General features: G+C 42.3%; 1 protein-coding gene across 3 annotated transcripts; it reads left to right on the top strand.

Annotated features, from left to right (window-relative positions):
• The first annotated feature begins 1,614 nt into the window (after window positions 1-1,614).
• PHYH (phytanoyl-CoA 2-hydroxylase) lies at window positions 1,615-16,986 on the top strand. 3 transcript variants are annotated; one of them, XM_078860870.1, is made up of 13 exons: window positions 1,615-1,736; window positions 4,705-4,739; window positions 4,872-4,982; window positions 5,281-5,449; window positions 5,847-5,928; window positions 6,926-7,107; window positions 8,089-8,238; window positions 8,986-9,117; window positions 10,525-10,609; window positions 14,520-14,564; window positions 15,747-15,833; window positions 16,011-16,109; window positions 16,707-16,986. In XM_078860870.1, exons 1-13 carry the CDS (start codon window positions 1,659-1,661, stop codon window positions 16,805-16,807), a joined length of 1,356 nt encoding a protein of 451 aa, XP_078716996.1. In that variant the 5' UTR covers window positions 1,615-1,658; the 3' UTR covers window positions 16,808-16,986. The 3 variants fall into 3 exon arrangements, with proteins under 3 accessions (XP_078716996.1, XP_078716995.1, XP_078716997.1); XM_078860869.1 differs by having other exon boundaries at window positions 4,678-4,739; window positions 16,707-16,968; XM_078860871.1 differs by lacking the exons at window positions 14,520-14,564; window positions 15,747-15,833; window positions 16,011-16,109; window positions 16,707-16,986 and having other exon boundaries at window positions 4,678-4,739; window positions 10,051-12,465.
• Window positions 16,987-17,640: the final 654 nt, after the last annotated feature.

The raw sequence follows: 17,640 nt of genomic DNA, 5'->3' as shown, positions 1-17,640 counted from the left end.
CTGCATGAGTCACTCCACAACAGCAGGAGCCATCAGTCGGAGTATCAACATTTTTCAATGGACCTTTAAGATCAGCACACTATATCAAAACACAGATCATACTTTGCAGCGATCATCCGGAGCGAAACATTGTATTTTAGGCCACTGAATAGCAGTGGCAGCTAGGGGTGTACAAGCCTACCCTGTAAGATTCAAGCCTACCCTGCATGACACACACGTGTCCAAGCCTCCCCACACGCAGCTGTGCACTTTTCAATATCTCGGTGTGTAGTAATCTCCCTAAGTAGCATTTTCTACAGACGCACACTCCATCCCTCTCGCTACTCTCCTCTCAATTAATCCTCCCACATGGATTTATCCCTCGACTTTAAGAACCAACGTCTCACAACAAAACCTCGATTATCTTCACTGCTGCTGTCCCACGACAGCTCACGAAGATCACAATCTGCCGTACTGGGCAGACAAATCACTCATAAACCAATCATTTCAAACAAACAATAATGTGATATCATGAAAACTATGTACAATGGCATTCGATCAACAACCCTGCACCTCGTATATGAACATCTACAGCCATGTTTGTCAATACATTGGTCAATGCGGGTGGGAAATGCAGGGAGCTGAAACATGGGAGCATAGAAGTACAATACAAAACTGGATTCTGCTGCACTGCCCTCTGCTGCCCACCATGTAGCCCGACACACTAAAATAACTTATTGCGCAAGGTGGCCACTCATCCAAATACTATTCAGGCTCAACCCTGCTGAGTTTCCGAGATATAAATAACACCTAAAGATGTGCTGCTTACAAACAGCAGGAAGGCACGACTCCCATCATGCCTTGCGTGCAGGTCATGGCCAACACATTGCATGTACAACGAATGCTCTCAGCCTTGCATAGAGCACACAACGAGGTGAACACTTGGCCATATTGTTGAGACCACCAATTCGAAATAGTTAAAAGTGTGGCCGTCCCTTCCTGCGTCGGTAAAACAGAGCACTGTTATTCTGTGTATGTTGAATGTTGAACTTCTTTCGAACTTTATTACCTAACAATGCGTAATTTTGCCAACGTTGGCTCGCTCAATGTTGGCACAATTACCAACGATGGTTCAACGTCATTCCAACGTTGGCTCAAGGTTATGACAACGTTGACATGTCATTGAACCGTTGGACCAAGGTTGCCCCCAACTTTCCATGCTAACTGTGATAACGTTGCCTTCATACGTCGACCATCATCTCTGTCTGTTGAGAATATTCAAGCACAAGGTACCCGTACATGAACAAAATTCATGCACAGGGTACCATGAAAAAATAAAAAAAATTCGCGCAAGAGCCGCGTTAGTGACTAATCTTTCGAGCAAACGATATTTTCGCTCAACTATCATAAGAAAAGGTTCATGTGAGTGTGTTTGCTATACATATACTTTATCTTCCATATAAACATTAAAACTCCATTCCCTTACCAAGATGGCGCCGGCTATTTTGCTCGGCCGCCATTTATTTCCTCTTCCCCCCCCCGCCCCCTTTGTGAGTCACGTCAGCTCTGTCACGCGATTGGTCGACGCGCGGCACGTGGTGAACGCGCCGCGACCAATCAGCGGGGAGCGTAACATTGGGGCGGTAGTAGGGGTGTAGAGACGAGCTTGTGAACGAGCGATGATGGCCGCTGCGAGTTCCCGGCTGCTGATTCACCTCGGACACCTGAAGGGACGTCCACAGTCCACGCTGTCCCTCGTATCCTTCACCCATTGCTCGCGACGTCGCCTCGTGGTTACCGCTGTGTGTGTGTGTGTGCAACTACTGGAATGGCTCATGCAGCCAGCTATGGCTGCAAGGTTTTGGTAGTACATGTTGTTTATGCCATTTCTTGTGAAAATTCCGTCACAGTTCCTATGATTGCTTTTTCATTGCTTTCATGGCTTTATTTTGGTGATGTTTGTTTGTTGTAGTACAGAGTTAGACTGATGGCCTTAATCTAAGTTGTCTTGTGCTTGTTGTTGTTTGACTTGCATCCCACTGGGATTTTTGCACACAGCGTTGGTGTACGGTGTTTTTTTCTGCAATATTTTGCTGTCTTTTCTTGGATTTTCTGTTTGCACTTAGTCACATATTCACTTTAAGATATTTTTTGTTCATGTTTTTTGTTTGTTGCGGTTGCACCCGATTCAAGAGCCGAATGGCTCACAGGGCTACACCTAATACATGAACTTGAACTGGGGCGGTCACGCTCAGCGGCTCGGGATAAAGTTCGCGTCTTGTTGTTGTTACACGTGGGTCATATGGAGTCGTGTGGAATGCGATTGATGTTATTATTATTTTCGGGATTGCATTTGTTGGGGGAACAGCTGCGGGAGAAGAGACACTGCACAAACAAGTGTTTTAATTCAGGAGTACTTTTAAACTCCACATTATTTGACGCCTTGTAAATAAGCGCAAGTTGGTTGATGCTTGTCACTGTAACTGCACTTAGTGATGTTGAGTATGGATTCCTGCAGTCACGAAAGCTTCAAATCAAGATGTTTAAACCTACTTTTACAATTTTTCGATTTAAAGCTTTCGTGACTGCAGGGATTCATCTTCTTGGTTCTTTCGGTAAAGTCACGTAGAAGAGAAATAATAAAATAATGAAAATAAAACATAAAATAATTCTCACGACGTTTCGGCCACAACGCATGGTTCTTTCGGTAAAGTCACGTAGAAGGGAAATAATAAAATAATTCTCACGACGTTTCGGCCACAACGGCTGTGTGTGGATGCTGTCTCGATTTTAACATTTTTATAACGAGTTAACACCAAATTAGCCGTAATGCTACAGATGTCATGAGCACACCTCTAAAGCTAAGCAGGCTTTGAGCCTGGATAGTGTTCAAATGAGCGACCACTACGCACACACAGATTGTTAAAGGGTCTTCTGCATGGTTGGCAGCAGAGATGAGGACAAGCCATTGTTGTACTGAGCTTCTATGCGTCCTGCCTTCAACCCGCACTGACGAGCGTGGTGAAGTATGGTCTAATAAACCCCACGACCTGCATTTTGTGCGGAGGCCTTCATCCAGGAGTTGATTAACAAAGTGCTTTGCATGCATTAAATATCAGGAGGCCCGGTACTGGTTAAAATACAACCTTTGGAAAGAATGTGGTTATTTTATTAAGACCATGCAACAACATTAGTTGTATGTATATAGTGTTTAGTTATTAACCAAAGTACTCTACTCTAATTTCGACTAATGTCATCTGGTCTCGGACGCTATGCAGGGTTGAACCTGGTTTGTACTTGGATGGGTGGCTACCGCGGCTTGCCAGGTGTTGTAGGCATTAGACTGCGAGGTGGCCAGGATTTGGCAGTGTTGAATGCTACCTTTGCGTTTGTGGATTTTCCATGGGTTCTCTGGTTTCCCCATCATATGCCAAATACTTATTTATGGAATTGGTCAAATATCCCTATGCAGGACCCTCATGAACAAGAGCTTTGAGGGTCAGTGACACTTTTTTATGGGTAATTAATTAGCATTAGTATTATGGTTACATCATATTTGACACATGGTATGGGTAAAACTTATTATCAATAGTAAATGCCAAACCTCTCATTTTAAATGTGTGCTTAATTTGACCACATTACTTTGTGTTTTATCCAGATATGTATATAGTTGCATAATTTAACTTCCATTGTTTTCAATAAAAGTAATACAACTTTTCAAAAACCGCATGCAGAGCACAGGGCATTGCACGACATCATGGGTCCAAAGGCTGACAGATTATAAACTAGTGCCGCTCTCAGTGCCTATCCACCTACAGAACTTTGGCCGTTCTTCCATAAGCTCATCATAGGTCATGTAGACCCTTGAAAAACATTGTCCTAAATATAAGTTATTTTTTGGCATGTCGTGAAATATTGGTTAGTACATTGGACTTGTGATCCAGAGATCGCTGGTTCGTTTTCCCGGCGCAAAAGTTTAAACAATGCAAGATTATTAAATCCCACCGCCTCTGTTCCCACCCAGCAGTATAAATGGATACACCACCGTCGACCGGCAGATCATGTGTGGTGGGGTAAAACGTAGGTACTATCACTTCTTCCAAGACAAGAGCTCATCATGGAAGGGTATGCCAGATGCCATCAAGGGAACTCTCTAGAGCTCCCTCTAACGGTGACCCCTTTCGCCAGTATTGGCGTGACCATGCAGTTACAGGGCTGTATCTTTATCTTTGACTATTCTTGCCACTGTTATCAGTACTTCTTGTAGAGTCGGTCACATACAGCAGTGCACAGCCCTGCTTCACAACACCACGGGCAACAAAACTTGCATCAGTGTCATTTGCCTGAAATTATCCGATCTGCAGTGGCAATAATTTAAGTTTTTCTCTGATGTCATTGGACCTTCAAAAATTTATGTAGCTATGTTTTGTGGCAGTACAAATTTAAAGTGTTTTTTTTGTGCATTTATCAGTGACTGGGCTGTTATCAGGAATCTCGGTTGGCATGGATACCTTATTCTGAGAGACAACATAGGGTGTTAAGACAGAATCTTGATACACTTAATGACCTAAGAGTAGAGTTATACCATATACTCTGTATGAACAGCATGCTTAATACAAGATGTGAATATATAGTGATAGTCCATTAAGTTGTAGTTTAATATTTATTAATGTGGATTTTCCTTAAGTTGGTTATGAGAACCCCAATCATGTTGGAGCTACTCAGGCAATGCACCAACCCAACATCCCACTCAAATTCAGGTACGTATTAAAAGTACAACTCATGACACTTGTTTGATTTCAAGTAATAACACTGCATGCAATTGTTAAGGCAAGACAAATTAAATCGGAGCTTGTTGATGTAATAATAATCACCTTTACCCTCCTTCCCAGATACTCTTTGGACAATGGAATTCTGACACCGAAACAGAGAGAATTCTACGAAGAGAATGGCTTTATCGTCATCAAAGGGCTGGTTCCGAAGACGGATCTGGATAAATACAGGTTATTAATTTAAACAAATGATGTGCTTTTATACATTTTGGCTTGCATACATGAAACTTTCACCACATGCAGCTTGGTCTTTATCACTCCTGCATTACCCACAACACTCCAGACACATTTTATTACCATCCAAGCAGCACAAGCAGTCTCTGAACATTACTGAATCTCAGCTTGCTTTGTTTTGTAAAAGTGTCCTAAGAAGTGCTCTGCCAGTGTTGTGCATCCAATTTTAAGCTGCACTTTTTAAAAGGCTTCTTGTTAACTTGCCCTACTAAAGCAGTGCCCTCTACACACACAGGAACCAGTTTGAAAAGATTTGCCGTCTGGAGGTGACCGTACCGGGCATGGTGGTCATGCGAGACATTGCCATAGCCAAATCCGAGTTTGTCCCGGACCAAAAAGCTATCACCAAGGTCCAAGATTTCCAGAATGATCCTGTTCTGTTCGAGTACTGCGAGCATCCAAAGGCATGTGCCTGCCTCTTGTTGACACAGCACAGATACAAAAAACACCACCGCAAACACAATGCTGGGTCAATGGAGCTCATATTATCCAGCTTTTACATCTCATTTATTTAGTGGGGGTTTTCTGCTACCAGGTCAAGCTGTGCTTACCAGAGAATACCATAAGACTTTTTTAAACCGCTCACATTTGTTACCACTCATTGTGCATTGCCTTGACTTGAAAACGTAGCCTGACATGAATTAATCATTGAGACACTTGTGAAAAGTCGGCAAGAGTTCTGTTCCAAGTGAAACCACTTTACTCTTCATTTTCAGGACAGCTAATGAAATAGATTTTTACCTTAAAACATGTGCAAAGTGTTTATTTCGTGACTAAAGTTTAATGTTTATTAACTGGCAGGTCGTCCAGTATGTGGAAGCTTTCACAGGATCCAACATTATGGCCATGCACACGATGCTCATCAACAAACCTCCTGACCCTGGTAATAATTCATCCTCCCTTCATTTGCTCACATTTTAGGACTGCTTTTAATTTGCATGTGTTTAAATTGTTGGATCATATGTTAAGACCCTTTGGACATTTTAAAGATGTCAGTTCCTGATTTAAAGAGAAACTTGTTCCAGTTCTGAAACTGCACTTCACAAAAATAACAAACTTGTGCAATAGGTAGATTTAAATATTGCACTATTAATGTCATTAAATATAACTGCTGCATTGCAAGGGTATAAATGTAATACTTTGATGAAGTGTTAAATTACAATAATCGCCAGATAAACTCACCTCTGATATACAAATGTCTGTGGACTTATAAATATTAATTACTATCAACATTTTTTTAATGTTTAATCGACTACAGGAGGCCTGAGCCAGCTGCATCAACAACAATAATTACTATTAGTGCCCGTGGCCTGGAATCCAAACTAGATCACTGAGATTTTATCAGAGCACATGACCACTGATGCTACCGGCCTCTTTATATTTAATAGAATGTTCTAGATGGGATAGAAATCTGTAATTTGGCATTAATACAGTGGAGTCAATGCTTAAAACTAAAAACTATTCCAATCACCAATATTTTATTAACTCAACATTTTTGGACAAAAAAGTTTGAACCCAAACTCTACAAAAGTTTGTTGATGCAGGTTTTTACTGGTACTAAATCCAAATCGGCAATTATACTTTCGATAGAATATATGATCCCGATCATTACTGAACCATGTAATTTGGCTCATGTGAAGTGTGACACTTAAGCCGATAGAAAGCAGAACCTTTCATTGGTTACTACTTACTATGTTGCGTTCAAAGAGACAGTTTTAATATTAAAGTTGCTACGCATTCATACAAGTGATACAGATAGGAAGAATGCGACATGACCCTTGAAAATAACTGTGTAGACCCCAAAGGGTTATTTACTCAGGTTATAAACTTTTTCTGAGAATTTTGACCTCCAAATCCACCCATCCACACAACCCTCCCAGGCTCCAAGACGTCACGCCACCCGATGCACCAAGACCTGCACTACTTCCCTTTCCGTCCGGCCGACCGCATTGTGTGCTCGTGGACCGCCATGCAGACCATCAACCGGCAGAACGGCTGCCTGGTGGTGCTGCCCGGCACTCACAAGGGGGAGCTCAAGCAGCACGACTACCCCGAGTGGGAGGTGAGTGCGGCAAGGGCAAGCAGCCTCCTCGCCAATAAGCGGCAACACTCGCGATAGTCGCACAAAGCACCACCTCCCGTTCCCTTGTGCATTCGCTCGTGTGTCACCGCTACGTAACTGTGTATCCATTCATGGATTCAAATCGATTGTTTCACTTGTAATACACGCATCAAAGTGTGTGTTTGACAATAATGGAGCAGATTTCATTGGCGAGCTTAACCAATGAGTCTATCTCCCGCATGAGGCATGTAACGATTTATCCACAGCAACAATTTTAAAAATTATGGTGGTTCAGGGTCACATTTAAATAAAATAAAAGCCTCTTGTAAATTTACACATTTTCACTTCATTACCCCTCATCAGCAAATTGTAATGTTCGTAAATTGTTTATTCTCATATCGCTGGTTTGGTGGACTCATGCAGCCAGTCAGATGACTTGTGCACTCAGCAAATGGGCATCCTCATGCGTGTGTGTGGGAGTGCAGCGTGCTGCGCTACGAACCTAGTGACCCGAGTAAGATTCCCGCTCATGGCCAACATCACTGACGATTATTATCTGAACTGGTCCGAGGCCTCCCCGAGGTCAAATCCGCCTCAAATGAGTAGTATCTGGTGCAATGTGTGAATATCGCCATGAGGCAGAAAGCCAGCCAGGTGTGGTGCCGGCCTGCATAGATGCTCGCTAACAGGACTTGCCCCAAAAGTCTGTTGAGGCGATACAGGGGATCTTTGTCGTGGTTAGTGCACTGAACTATGAACTCAGCAGCATGAATTCAGTTCCTGCTTATGGCCAACAGTGGCGACAAATATCTGAACCGGTCCTGGTCCTCCCCTAGGTCAACTCAGCCTTAAATTCGTATTTGGTGTGGTGTGTAAACATCAGCACCCACCCCCTCGTTTGCCGTGCCGGCCTTCATAGGTGCTTACTGACAGCGCTTGCCCCAGCAGTGAGTTAAAGGATCTTTGTGTGCATGCACGCAGGGCGGCGTGAACAAGATGTATCACGGCGTGCGGGACTATGACCCGACGATGCCGCGCGTTCACCTGGACATGGAGGAGGGTGACACCGTGTTCTTCCATCCCCTGCTCATCCACGGATCCGGCATGAACAACACTGATGGTTTCCGCAAGGTGGGGCCACTTCCACCACTACCGTCATCTGCACTGAAACAAGTTTTTTTTTTATATTCTTTGGGTCTTTCGGTAAAGTCACGTAGATAGGTTGAAAGAAAATAACAAAAAACTCGTCATCAGGAGGATCAGATGAGCCTATCGACGTGACTTTACCGAAAGACCCAAAGAATATGAATTGCTGCAGTCACGAAAGCGCTGCACTCTATTCATGTCTCAAGTCAAGTTGGCCGTTGCTCATCGCCATTGGTGGCCATGGTCCAGTGGAGGAAATTGGGCATCCTGCATAAAAGGGCCAGGGTTTCCAAAGGAAAACCACTGTAAACGGCTGAGTTAATTGCCAATGGGTGACATTTTTATTTCTATTTCATGCTTGAATAAAACTGACTACAGTTGGTGTGGGCAGGTAGTAGGATGGTGGTGTGTTGGGGTACTAAAAACATATGCAAGCAGGTATTTAATGGATGGGTTAATCACGTAAATAATCGTTTTTGAGACTTTGGTAGAGCTGGAAGGTGAATATTAAATGTAAATACAGAAAATAGGTGGCTGACCTATCAGTAGGGATTTTTTAATGTCACGTTATCCCCTCATTTCGTGTATTCTCTAGTTAATATTTACACTACCCATTCAGAAATCGGTCAAGCATCACAATGCAGGATCATCTATAAGTTAGTCTCGTGAGACTCGGATACAACTTTCTTGGATAAATAAATAACATCCTTTTTGTTTCCTCAATCTGCGCAGTCCATCTCCTGCCACTACGCGAGCAGTGAGTGCAACTACATCGAGGTGAAGGGCACGAGCCAGGAGAACATTGAGAATGAGGTGAAGGACATTGTTCGGAAACGCCACGGCATCACGGAGCTCGACTTCTCGGTACGCAACTCTGTTTTGAACGCTTTTCTGAGCATTGGTGTCGTAGTTAAGGCGCTGCACTACAAACCCGGCCACCTAATGTCAGTGGGGAGTGATATCTGAACCTCTACCGAGCCTCCGCTAGGTTGACCCAGCCTTCAATCTGTATCTGGTGCTGATGTGTAAATGTGTAAATATCAGCACCGGGGGAGACAAAGGCGGCCGGGTGTGGTTCTTGCCACGACACCCCCTCGTGTGCTGTGCCAACCTTTATAGGCGCTCGCTAACTAACAGCACTTGCCCACACAGTTTGTAAAGCTACATGGGGAATATTTGTTTTCAAAGTGGTCAACAGACTGCACTACGACCCTAATAGCCCATGTTTTATTCCTGGGTGTGGTAGGTAACACCATTGCTGATTGCTTTTTGAACCTGGACGTAGTCGCCCTGAGGTTAATGCAGTTTAAAATAGAACCTTGGTGCAATGTGTCAACATTAGCACTCGGAATAAGGACAAAGATTCTCCATGTCGCTGCGTTTTGCTGAGACCTGCAGTTAGTATGGATCATTTGGTCAGGCTACATGCACATGGCTGCATTTGTCTCCCCGATTGCTGATGCTGGCATCCTGCACCAAAGACTCTCTTTAGACTGAGTTGATCTAGGGGAGACCAGCTTCAGATTCAAGTGTTTTTAGGCTTTTATGCTGGGTCATGATGAGTGCGCAAGCACTATGTCAAACTTGTGCGGCCCGTTGAGGTGAAGGGCTGCTCATGTGGCTCACTAACTAGTTCAGGATTGCCCATCATCACCGCAATATACCAAAATAATAATGATACGCGAAAACATGAATGTATTTCACAGTTGTTCAGTGCATAACCACTACCTCTGCACTATTTTATACATTTGGTTGAGGAGTTGTGAGATTGACGGTGCCCGCGTTGACTGCACACAGGACGTGTGGCGCATCAAGGGACGGCTCGTGAATGGAGAGAGGCTGCAGCTGTGAGGGGGCTCCGCCATGTGCCTTCACACCACTTAGAATCCCTGCCACCCAATAATTTGTGTCCCCTTTAATATGCCTTAAATGGATCTTCTATTTCAGACCCAATAGTCATAAAGCAGCAGTTATTAAAGCCATTGGCTGCACCATCCTAGTCAATATTTGGGGTCAATCACTGATGACATGCACACTGGATATCCCATCTTCAAGCAGAACAGAAGTACTTGGAAGTAATGCAAACCTCACATGAGGAGTGGTAAAAATTTTATGCAAATGCTGGCGAACCAGGTCTCCTCATCTGACGTCACGTGGCGTCCTCAAAACGTCTGTACATGTAACAACTAATCTGGACCTCTTTTCTCCAGGTCTCACTTCTACCTTGCTTCTCATGCTATAATATCACTAATCTTTATCTTTTGTCTGCAGCTATATTATCTCTCGTGCATCTCTCAGATCCGTGTTTCTCCGTCTTGGCGAGCCATATCTCTCTGCAGGCCATATGGGTCGACAGGTGAAGAACTCTTTCGTAAAGCCACTACATAAGCTGATATTCTGGTCTGCAATGCCTTTGTGTTCTGAAATGTTTTCACATGTTTTAAGTAATTCGTTAATGCTTCCATGAGTTTCTGATTCTGTTGGCTGTTGTGACTAGCGCATTTCACATTAGATGTTTTAGCAAGCAAAAAGTAAAAAAAAAATAACCATTCAAACTTATGGAAGAGCATTATTATTTTATTTGACATTTGAGGTGCGTAATTTCTGAGGTAAAACCATAAATGAGTTTCATCTCGAATGTTTATCTTGTTGAACGATGATGGGGACTGTTCCAGCACTTTTGAGCAAGGTTTCCTCTGGACAATAAGGGGTTAAAACTTGACACTTTCTTGGTTTTGATTTTGCAATGATATGTTTTCTGCATATAAAGCAAATGCTGTTAATTGTAAAACGTAAATGTAGATTTGAGTTCTAAAAGATGCAATACCTAACTATAAAGGAGTTGGAAATTATTTTTAATAAAGTGTTTAAATTCATAACTATATTTCGTTTTGTTTTATTGACCGAGTATACCATGTCATCAAATGGATATGTAACATTGTTAAAATTGAGTTGCAAATCATTAACACAACGCGAGATTTGAGTTATCACATTGAAAGATGTTGACCCAGGATATTTAAGTAATATTACTGATGGTAGTGTGCTGTCGTAATTCCTCATTGAAGTGTGCTAGATCACACAGCAAAGTGATCAAATTGTGAATAATCTGACCATTGGGCTCTTCGGCACATGTATAAATCTTAGAATTTTTTCATAAAAGGTGAAGATGTGAGCTACTTGTATGAAAAAAATTCATTCTCTAAAACTTGAGCAAAACTTTCATCGGCAACTACTGGGATCATGGCCAATCTGTGCTTCTCACTGCTTGGCCAATAGTCGCCATATAATCTGCATGCCAGACACACGCACACAGACACACACACGCACCTTGAGAGGCGTGTAGCCTAGATGAGCACACATTCGGCTGGTTTGGAGGGACCAGCAGGAGCCATGACTCGCACAGCGCTCTCTCTGCTCGTCCTTGCGCTCTTCTGTAAGTCGTCCTCTCACGGAGGCCCAGCACCACTCACCCCTGCAGCTCAAGCGCCACATTGGGGCGCCACGTTGGTGCCACGGTGGCGAGACGTTAACTACCTTGCCTGGTATACAGGAGTTGGAAGGGCTCGATCCAGACCCTGATGCCTGTATATTTGGAGTTTGCATGTTTCTCTCTCTCTCCCCGTTGTCGCGTGGATTTTTATCCGGATCCTCCGGCTTTTTCATCCACATTTAGAAACGTGCGTTTTTAGAGTATTTGGCTGCTATAAATTCCCACGTGATAAGCCACTTCATTGAGCTATCACTTGTGGCCAGGTCGCTTGTGAAAATGAGCTTCATAGCTCAGTGGGCCTTATCTGGTAAACTAAAAATACAGTAGTTTAGTTTTACATTGTCCGTTTATTGGTGAACTTAATATGAATGTGAGCTACGCATGCCGACAGGCCTGAGTTGAGCTGTAGATGAAGGAAAAGCTTCTAAGGAAAGCCTATGGGCTTGGTGAGTCCAGTTCAATCGTCAGTACATTTCCGTATATCATGAGCATTTGCTTGTGGTTATAAATGATGTAATTACAAATAAACATGCATTTTTGTTTATGCATATTTTTCAGATCTCGGCTTGCACTATTGTAAATGCATGAAATGTTTTAATATGTTTTTTACACATTTAATTAAAATGTTGTTTATAATAAGATACATATTTACAATATAGTGTTGCAATAACATGGGTCATGTTTATTTTTAATTGTATTCAAATAAATAAAATAGTGCTGTGTATAGTGAGTAGTTTGTATTATTTTACGAGTGATAGCGTTATCACACAGTATTCATACATTGACAATTCATTTAAATTCAATGAGTAAAAAATGTTATGTGAAAAAGCTGAACTACCCTAAACCCGATATTTGTATAAAGCTCAATTATACAATTAGTTGACCAGCTGTCATATCGTGATTTTTTTTTTCTCACTGACAATATTCTTTACATATTATTTGTGTTGAGATATCAGAATATTTAGACTGGAGGAATCCGATGAGCTATAAAGCTTTTTCACAGATGTCTAGGAGGTACATTTGCTTTATTTAGAATGTGTAATTCATGATTGAACTCAATGGACCAGATGGCACTCAGTCATGCCTATTTTAAGGCTCCCTAACGTGGGTTCTGTATCGGATGGGGCACAGCAGCCACCTACAACAGAGCCAATGGTGTGATGACAATTTCACTGTAAACTGTCATCTGGGCAAATTGGCATGCGATTTTAAAGAAAAAATAGTCTTAAACTTAACTCAAATGTCATTACTGCAATATTACTGTCTAAATGCAAAATTGGGCGAAATAATGGATAACTAATATCCTTTCTTCCTGTGGGAAAGCACGTCACACCTTGTCGTTTAATACTTATGTTGGTACTTTGTGTATTCTGAGTATTTACAGCAACACAAGATGTTTTCGTAAATTGAATCTGAGAAGCAAAGGCGTGCATTTATATACGCCTATGAGTCGGTACAATATCCAATGGGAATTAACTGCAGAAATTGTTAAGGAGCTTAAAAGAAGGCTGAAAAGTTGAGCTCAAGGTAAATGAGTTGCGTTCATCAACTGTTGATCAACAACTCTCAGACGGAGACGGCTGCTAAACGTAGGTCAGTTATTCAAAGTGGACAGAGATGAAACTGATTTCATAATCAGGTGGACAACTGTGGGCTGGAGTGCTTTGGAAAGCTTTATGATGAAAAGCAATGTGCCTAAGGAATACAATTATAATATATCATCAGTCAATATTATCCGCTCTGACACGTGCTTCATAAACGTGGACATGGACAAAGAAAATGGAACGGTGCACAAATCAAGAAGAGAAGCATTCTTAGAATTGTATTGGGAGAGGAACCCATACATTGGAAGCCGTATACTGGAAGCTAGAGACTTCATATTGACTCTTGAGAAAAGTGGGCTAGAGCAGGTTATCATCGCAAGACTGGAGGATGCTCGATGGTTGAGATTAACAATGGGGTGGCAGACAAGAGGAGAATACGTCTCAGAGGACGCTCATCGTGATGAAAAAAAATCTTCTAAGGAAAGCCCATGGGTTTGGTGTTACAATGAGTACAGTTCAATACAGTACATTTCCGTATATCATGAGCATTTTCTTATGGTTATAAATGATGTAATTACAAATAAACATGCATTTTTGTTAAGCATATTTTTCAGATCTCGCCTTGCAATATTGTAAATGCATTAAATGTTTTAATACGTTTTTTACACATTTAATTAAAATGTAGTTGTTTATAATAATATACATACTTGCAATATAGTGTTGCAATAACATGGGTCATGTTTCTTTTTAATTGTATTCAAGTGAGGGATGACATCGGCTCGTGTGGGCACAAGTCCCGGGGGGATTGTCACATCGCAGAACCCCACGTGGGATGATGGCAGCACCTTGGGGAAGACTTTAATCCAGCGGTGAATGAATCATAGTTGATGACGATTATCCAACTGCTTCGTTCACTGCACTACGAACTCGGCAACCTGAAAATGTGATTCCTGACCCGGTCATAGGCACTCCTCCCTTTCACCAACTTGCAATGACCACCGCGGCAAAGTATCATTAATCAAACACTCAAGAGTGACACTGTGTATGGAGCCCTTCATCCAGCAGTGGATGGGCAAAGGTTGTAATTCAAATAAATGTCATATGCTATAGGTGAAAGGGTTTGCTTCGGTGTATGTGTGTGTTCATCATTCCTTGTTTTTGAGTGAATCCACTCAGGTTATTGTTGCATTCACCCGACACTGCTTAAAATATGCCACGGTTTTACTTAACAGGCATCCAGGAGGGCAGAGCAGCTACACTCATGAAGGCAATTCAAGGTAACGCAACTTGTAGCACCACCACCACCGTGACCTGAACACCAGACACTTACAAAAACCCTCACAGCCGAGGTAGCAACTCAGTGAATTTCCCTGTTCTCCGTATTAAGGGATGCTCCGGAAAGACGGGCCTCCAAATGTCTTGGGGTCAGAAATGGATTACATTACCCAGACACACACACACGCGCGTGTCTCCACAACTTAAGCGTGAGACACAAGAACACGCATCTCATGGTGTCCTAGAATTATCAATTCGGGGAATCCAACAGGAATGCTTCACTCTTTAACAACACGCGAGTTAAACTCGTGAACACAATACAAAAACGGGTAAAAGATGTCACCATTAGAGGGGCCAGTTTCAAGAAGTGCACAGAAAGAGAACCTGTTTAGACTGAGCACATGCCCTGGGTATGGACACAAAGGATGCACTGATTTGGTTGTAGTCAATGGTCCCAATATCTACGATTTGCTGATAAATGGCTAGATGACAAACCATTACATCAATGCTAAAAGTAAGTTACTGGGTGCCAGACTCAAACGTCGGACATGAAGGTTATCAGCAACTAACACTACTATCAATAGTTAGGTATTCTTTATGTAAGAGAAAATGCATACTTTATTAGGCTTTCACCTGAGTATGGGCACATGCTTAATGTATAATACAATGTCATTAAAAGCCAAGCTCCTTAATGTAACTAGTCAAACATCCCAATTCAGTACTCTTCAGAAAAATGTATTTACTCAACGAGATTGTCCTGTATAAATAAATTGCGTTATGACTATTCAAGCTGTCCTCGACTTAAGAACGGGTTACGTTCCTTAGGCCCAATCGTAAGTCTATTTGTTCCTATCTCGGAACTCAATATTTATTTGCACAGTTAGTGTTATGAAATGTGATACGGTTCAACAAAAAAATGGAAGCATTGTTAGATTAATAAATATACATTTGCATGTAATACTATAATACTGTATAGTAAATCCAGTAAAACATCAAATAAACACGAAAATAAAATATAAATGTTATTTTCACTTGTGCATCATATGGGATTCTGGGACTCAAAAGCACAACCAAACGCTCACAAATTGGATGGTCAAAATAATCTCACGGCATTTTGTTCGAAAGTCGGTGTGTTCGTATCTCGGGGACTGCCTGCACTATGGTTTTTATCCACCTGCTTGCAGATCCGAGTGCGGTGTTTGTGCAAGAGGAGACAGCAGCCAGCTTCCTCCGTCCACGCCGCTCGGTCAAGCTGCAGCGTGAAATAATCGGTGAGTGAGTGAGCGAGCGAGTGAGTGAGCCCTGTGGCCCATCATAACCCTCGCTCCAGCAGCAGCCTGCAAACAAAGCGCTGCAGTTTCGTTTTTAAATGTGCATCGGCGGAGGTCCAGGGCTTCGTGACCGTTCGGTTCGAGGTCACATTGATGATGCGCACGCGTGTGGGACAGCGGAACAGACGCAGAGCCTCTTGGCGGACAAGCGCCGCACGGAATACCGTGAGGAGCAGATCAAAGCACGGGAGAACTTTGCTGAGGAAGAACGATCTGGTAAGGAGTGGCCAGTCACAACCCACAGACATATCTTCATCTGGATCACATTGCTCTCACATTTCAAAACTGCAGAAATATGGTAGCTTAATGGACAGGATTATTAGTGGTGGTGTTTTCAAGTTATCAAAGTATCATAGCCTGATTTGTTTTATTTATATATTTGAAATGCAGTTATTTTGTGCTTCTAGAGTTGAGACAATCGTCATGCTGATCTATTCACTGATAGACGTGGCAATGCCATTCCTCGTCGTGATGTCATAATCCATCTCACTCCTGTGCACGAGCTGACCTCATTGCTCCATCCTTGTGGTAGTCATACGCTGGTGTTTTTTTGCTGTGGAGCAAAGTTGGTATCATTGCAACCATTTACACGTTAACTCGTTGCTGTGCCAAGAAAGTGCAAAATAAAACTGACGTCAACGGTGGCCACTACAGAGTTGTTTGTCAACTTGAAATATCGCATTTCGCATGAAGCATCAATATGGCAAAAGTATTACTGCTGTAAGCCACGTGTTGTTAAACAAACTTTTAGCTTAATGCCGTGGCAGTTAGGTTTATAGTCCGTCACTCAGTTGCGCTGTTTGTCCTCCGCAGAGACGTACGAGCAGACCCGGGAGGCGACCGAGTCGTGGAGAGAATACCACTACGACGGACTCTACCCTTCCTACCGCTTAAACCGCCACATTCCCTACTGAGCCACACCAAGAGGACGCAAGAGCCAGCAGAAATCCGCTGAGGCACTCGACAACAATGTGCTATGCACATCACCAGCGGAGCCCAAGATATGCTGCCAACTGCTGAGTCTAAACAGATGATTAATATCAATAAACCGTGCACAAAGTAATCAACGCATGAGCATGCAATATTAATGTTCAATGGACGCATTATTTGCAGTTTAACACATTCAACAAAACCTGCATACTTGTGGTAGGATACACATGGCCATTTCTGGTTGGATGATAGCTTTTAAATAATCTACTTCCCATCAAAATCAGTCCAGTTACGAAGTTTAAATTTGTGATTATTAAATCGTGGCCTAGCGTGTACCCACTATATTGGATTTTATATATTGGGTCAAATCCAAAAGTGATCAAACATAATACGCAACCGTTATCCTATTTAAACTCACAGATGAGTGATGGTGCAAATGACTCACGAACTGGATGCGAAATATTTTGTTGGTCTAAAATAGCCACACCTACAGACCCAAGAGCTTGCAGAAATAGGTCCCTTTAAGTGCACCTTTTACACAAATTGATATTGATAGCTTTGCACAAAACATGTTTCTGTTGTAATGTTCATAACTAAATACGACCACAATTATCCATCCAGAACTACCAACACAAGTTTTTTGTCTAAATGGTATACATTTTTGCAACAAATATCAGCAAGCCTGTTTTTGCTTGTATGTTAAATTCAGTTTTTCTTAAAAGCTTGTCTCAGCATAAAATGTTGCATCGTCAATTTTCATATTTGAATTGCTTCCTGCTTTAGTGTGATACTTTAGTTACAAAACGTGAATAAATCT

The sequence above is a fragment of the Lampetra fluviatilis genome, chromosome 11 (genome assembly GCF_964198595.1).
Source record: "Lampetra fluviatilis chromosome 11, kcLamFluv1.1, whole genome shotgun sequence".
Classification (NCBI taxonomy): Eukaryota; Metazoa; Chordata; class Hyperoartia; order Petromyzontiformes; family Petromyzontidae; genus Lampetra; species Lampetra fluviatilis.
The sequence above is the reverse complement of the archived record's forward strand: the minus strand, read 5'-3'. Positions and strand labels throughout refer to the sequence as shown.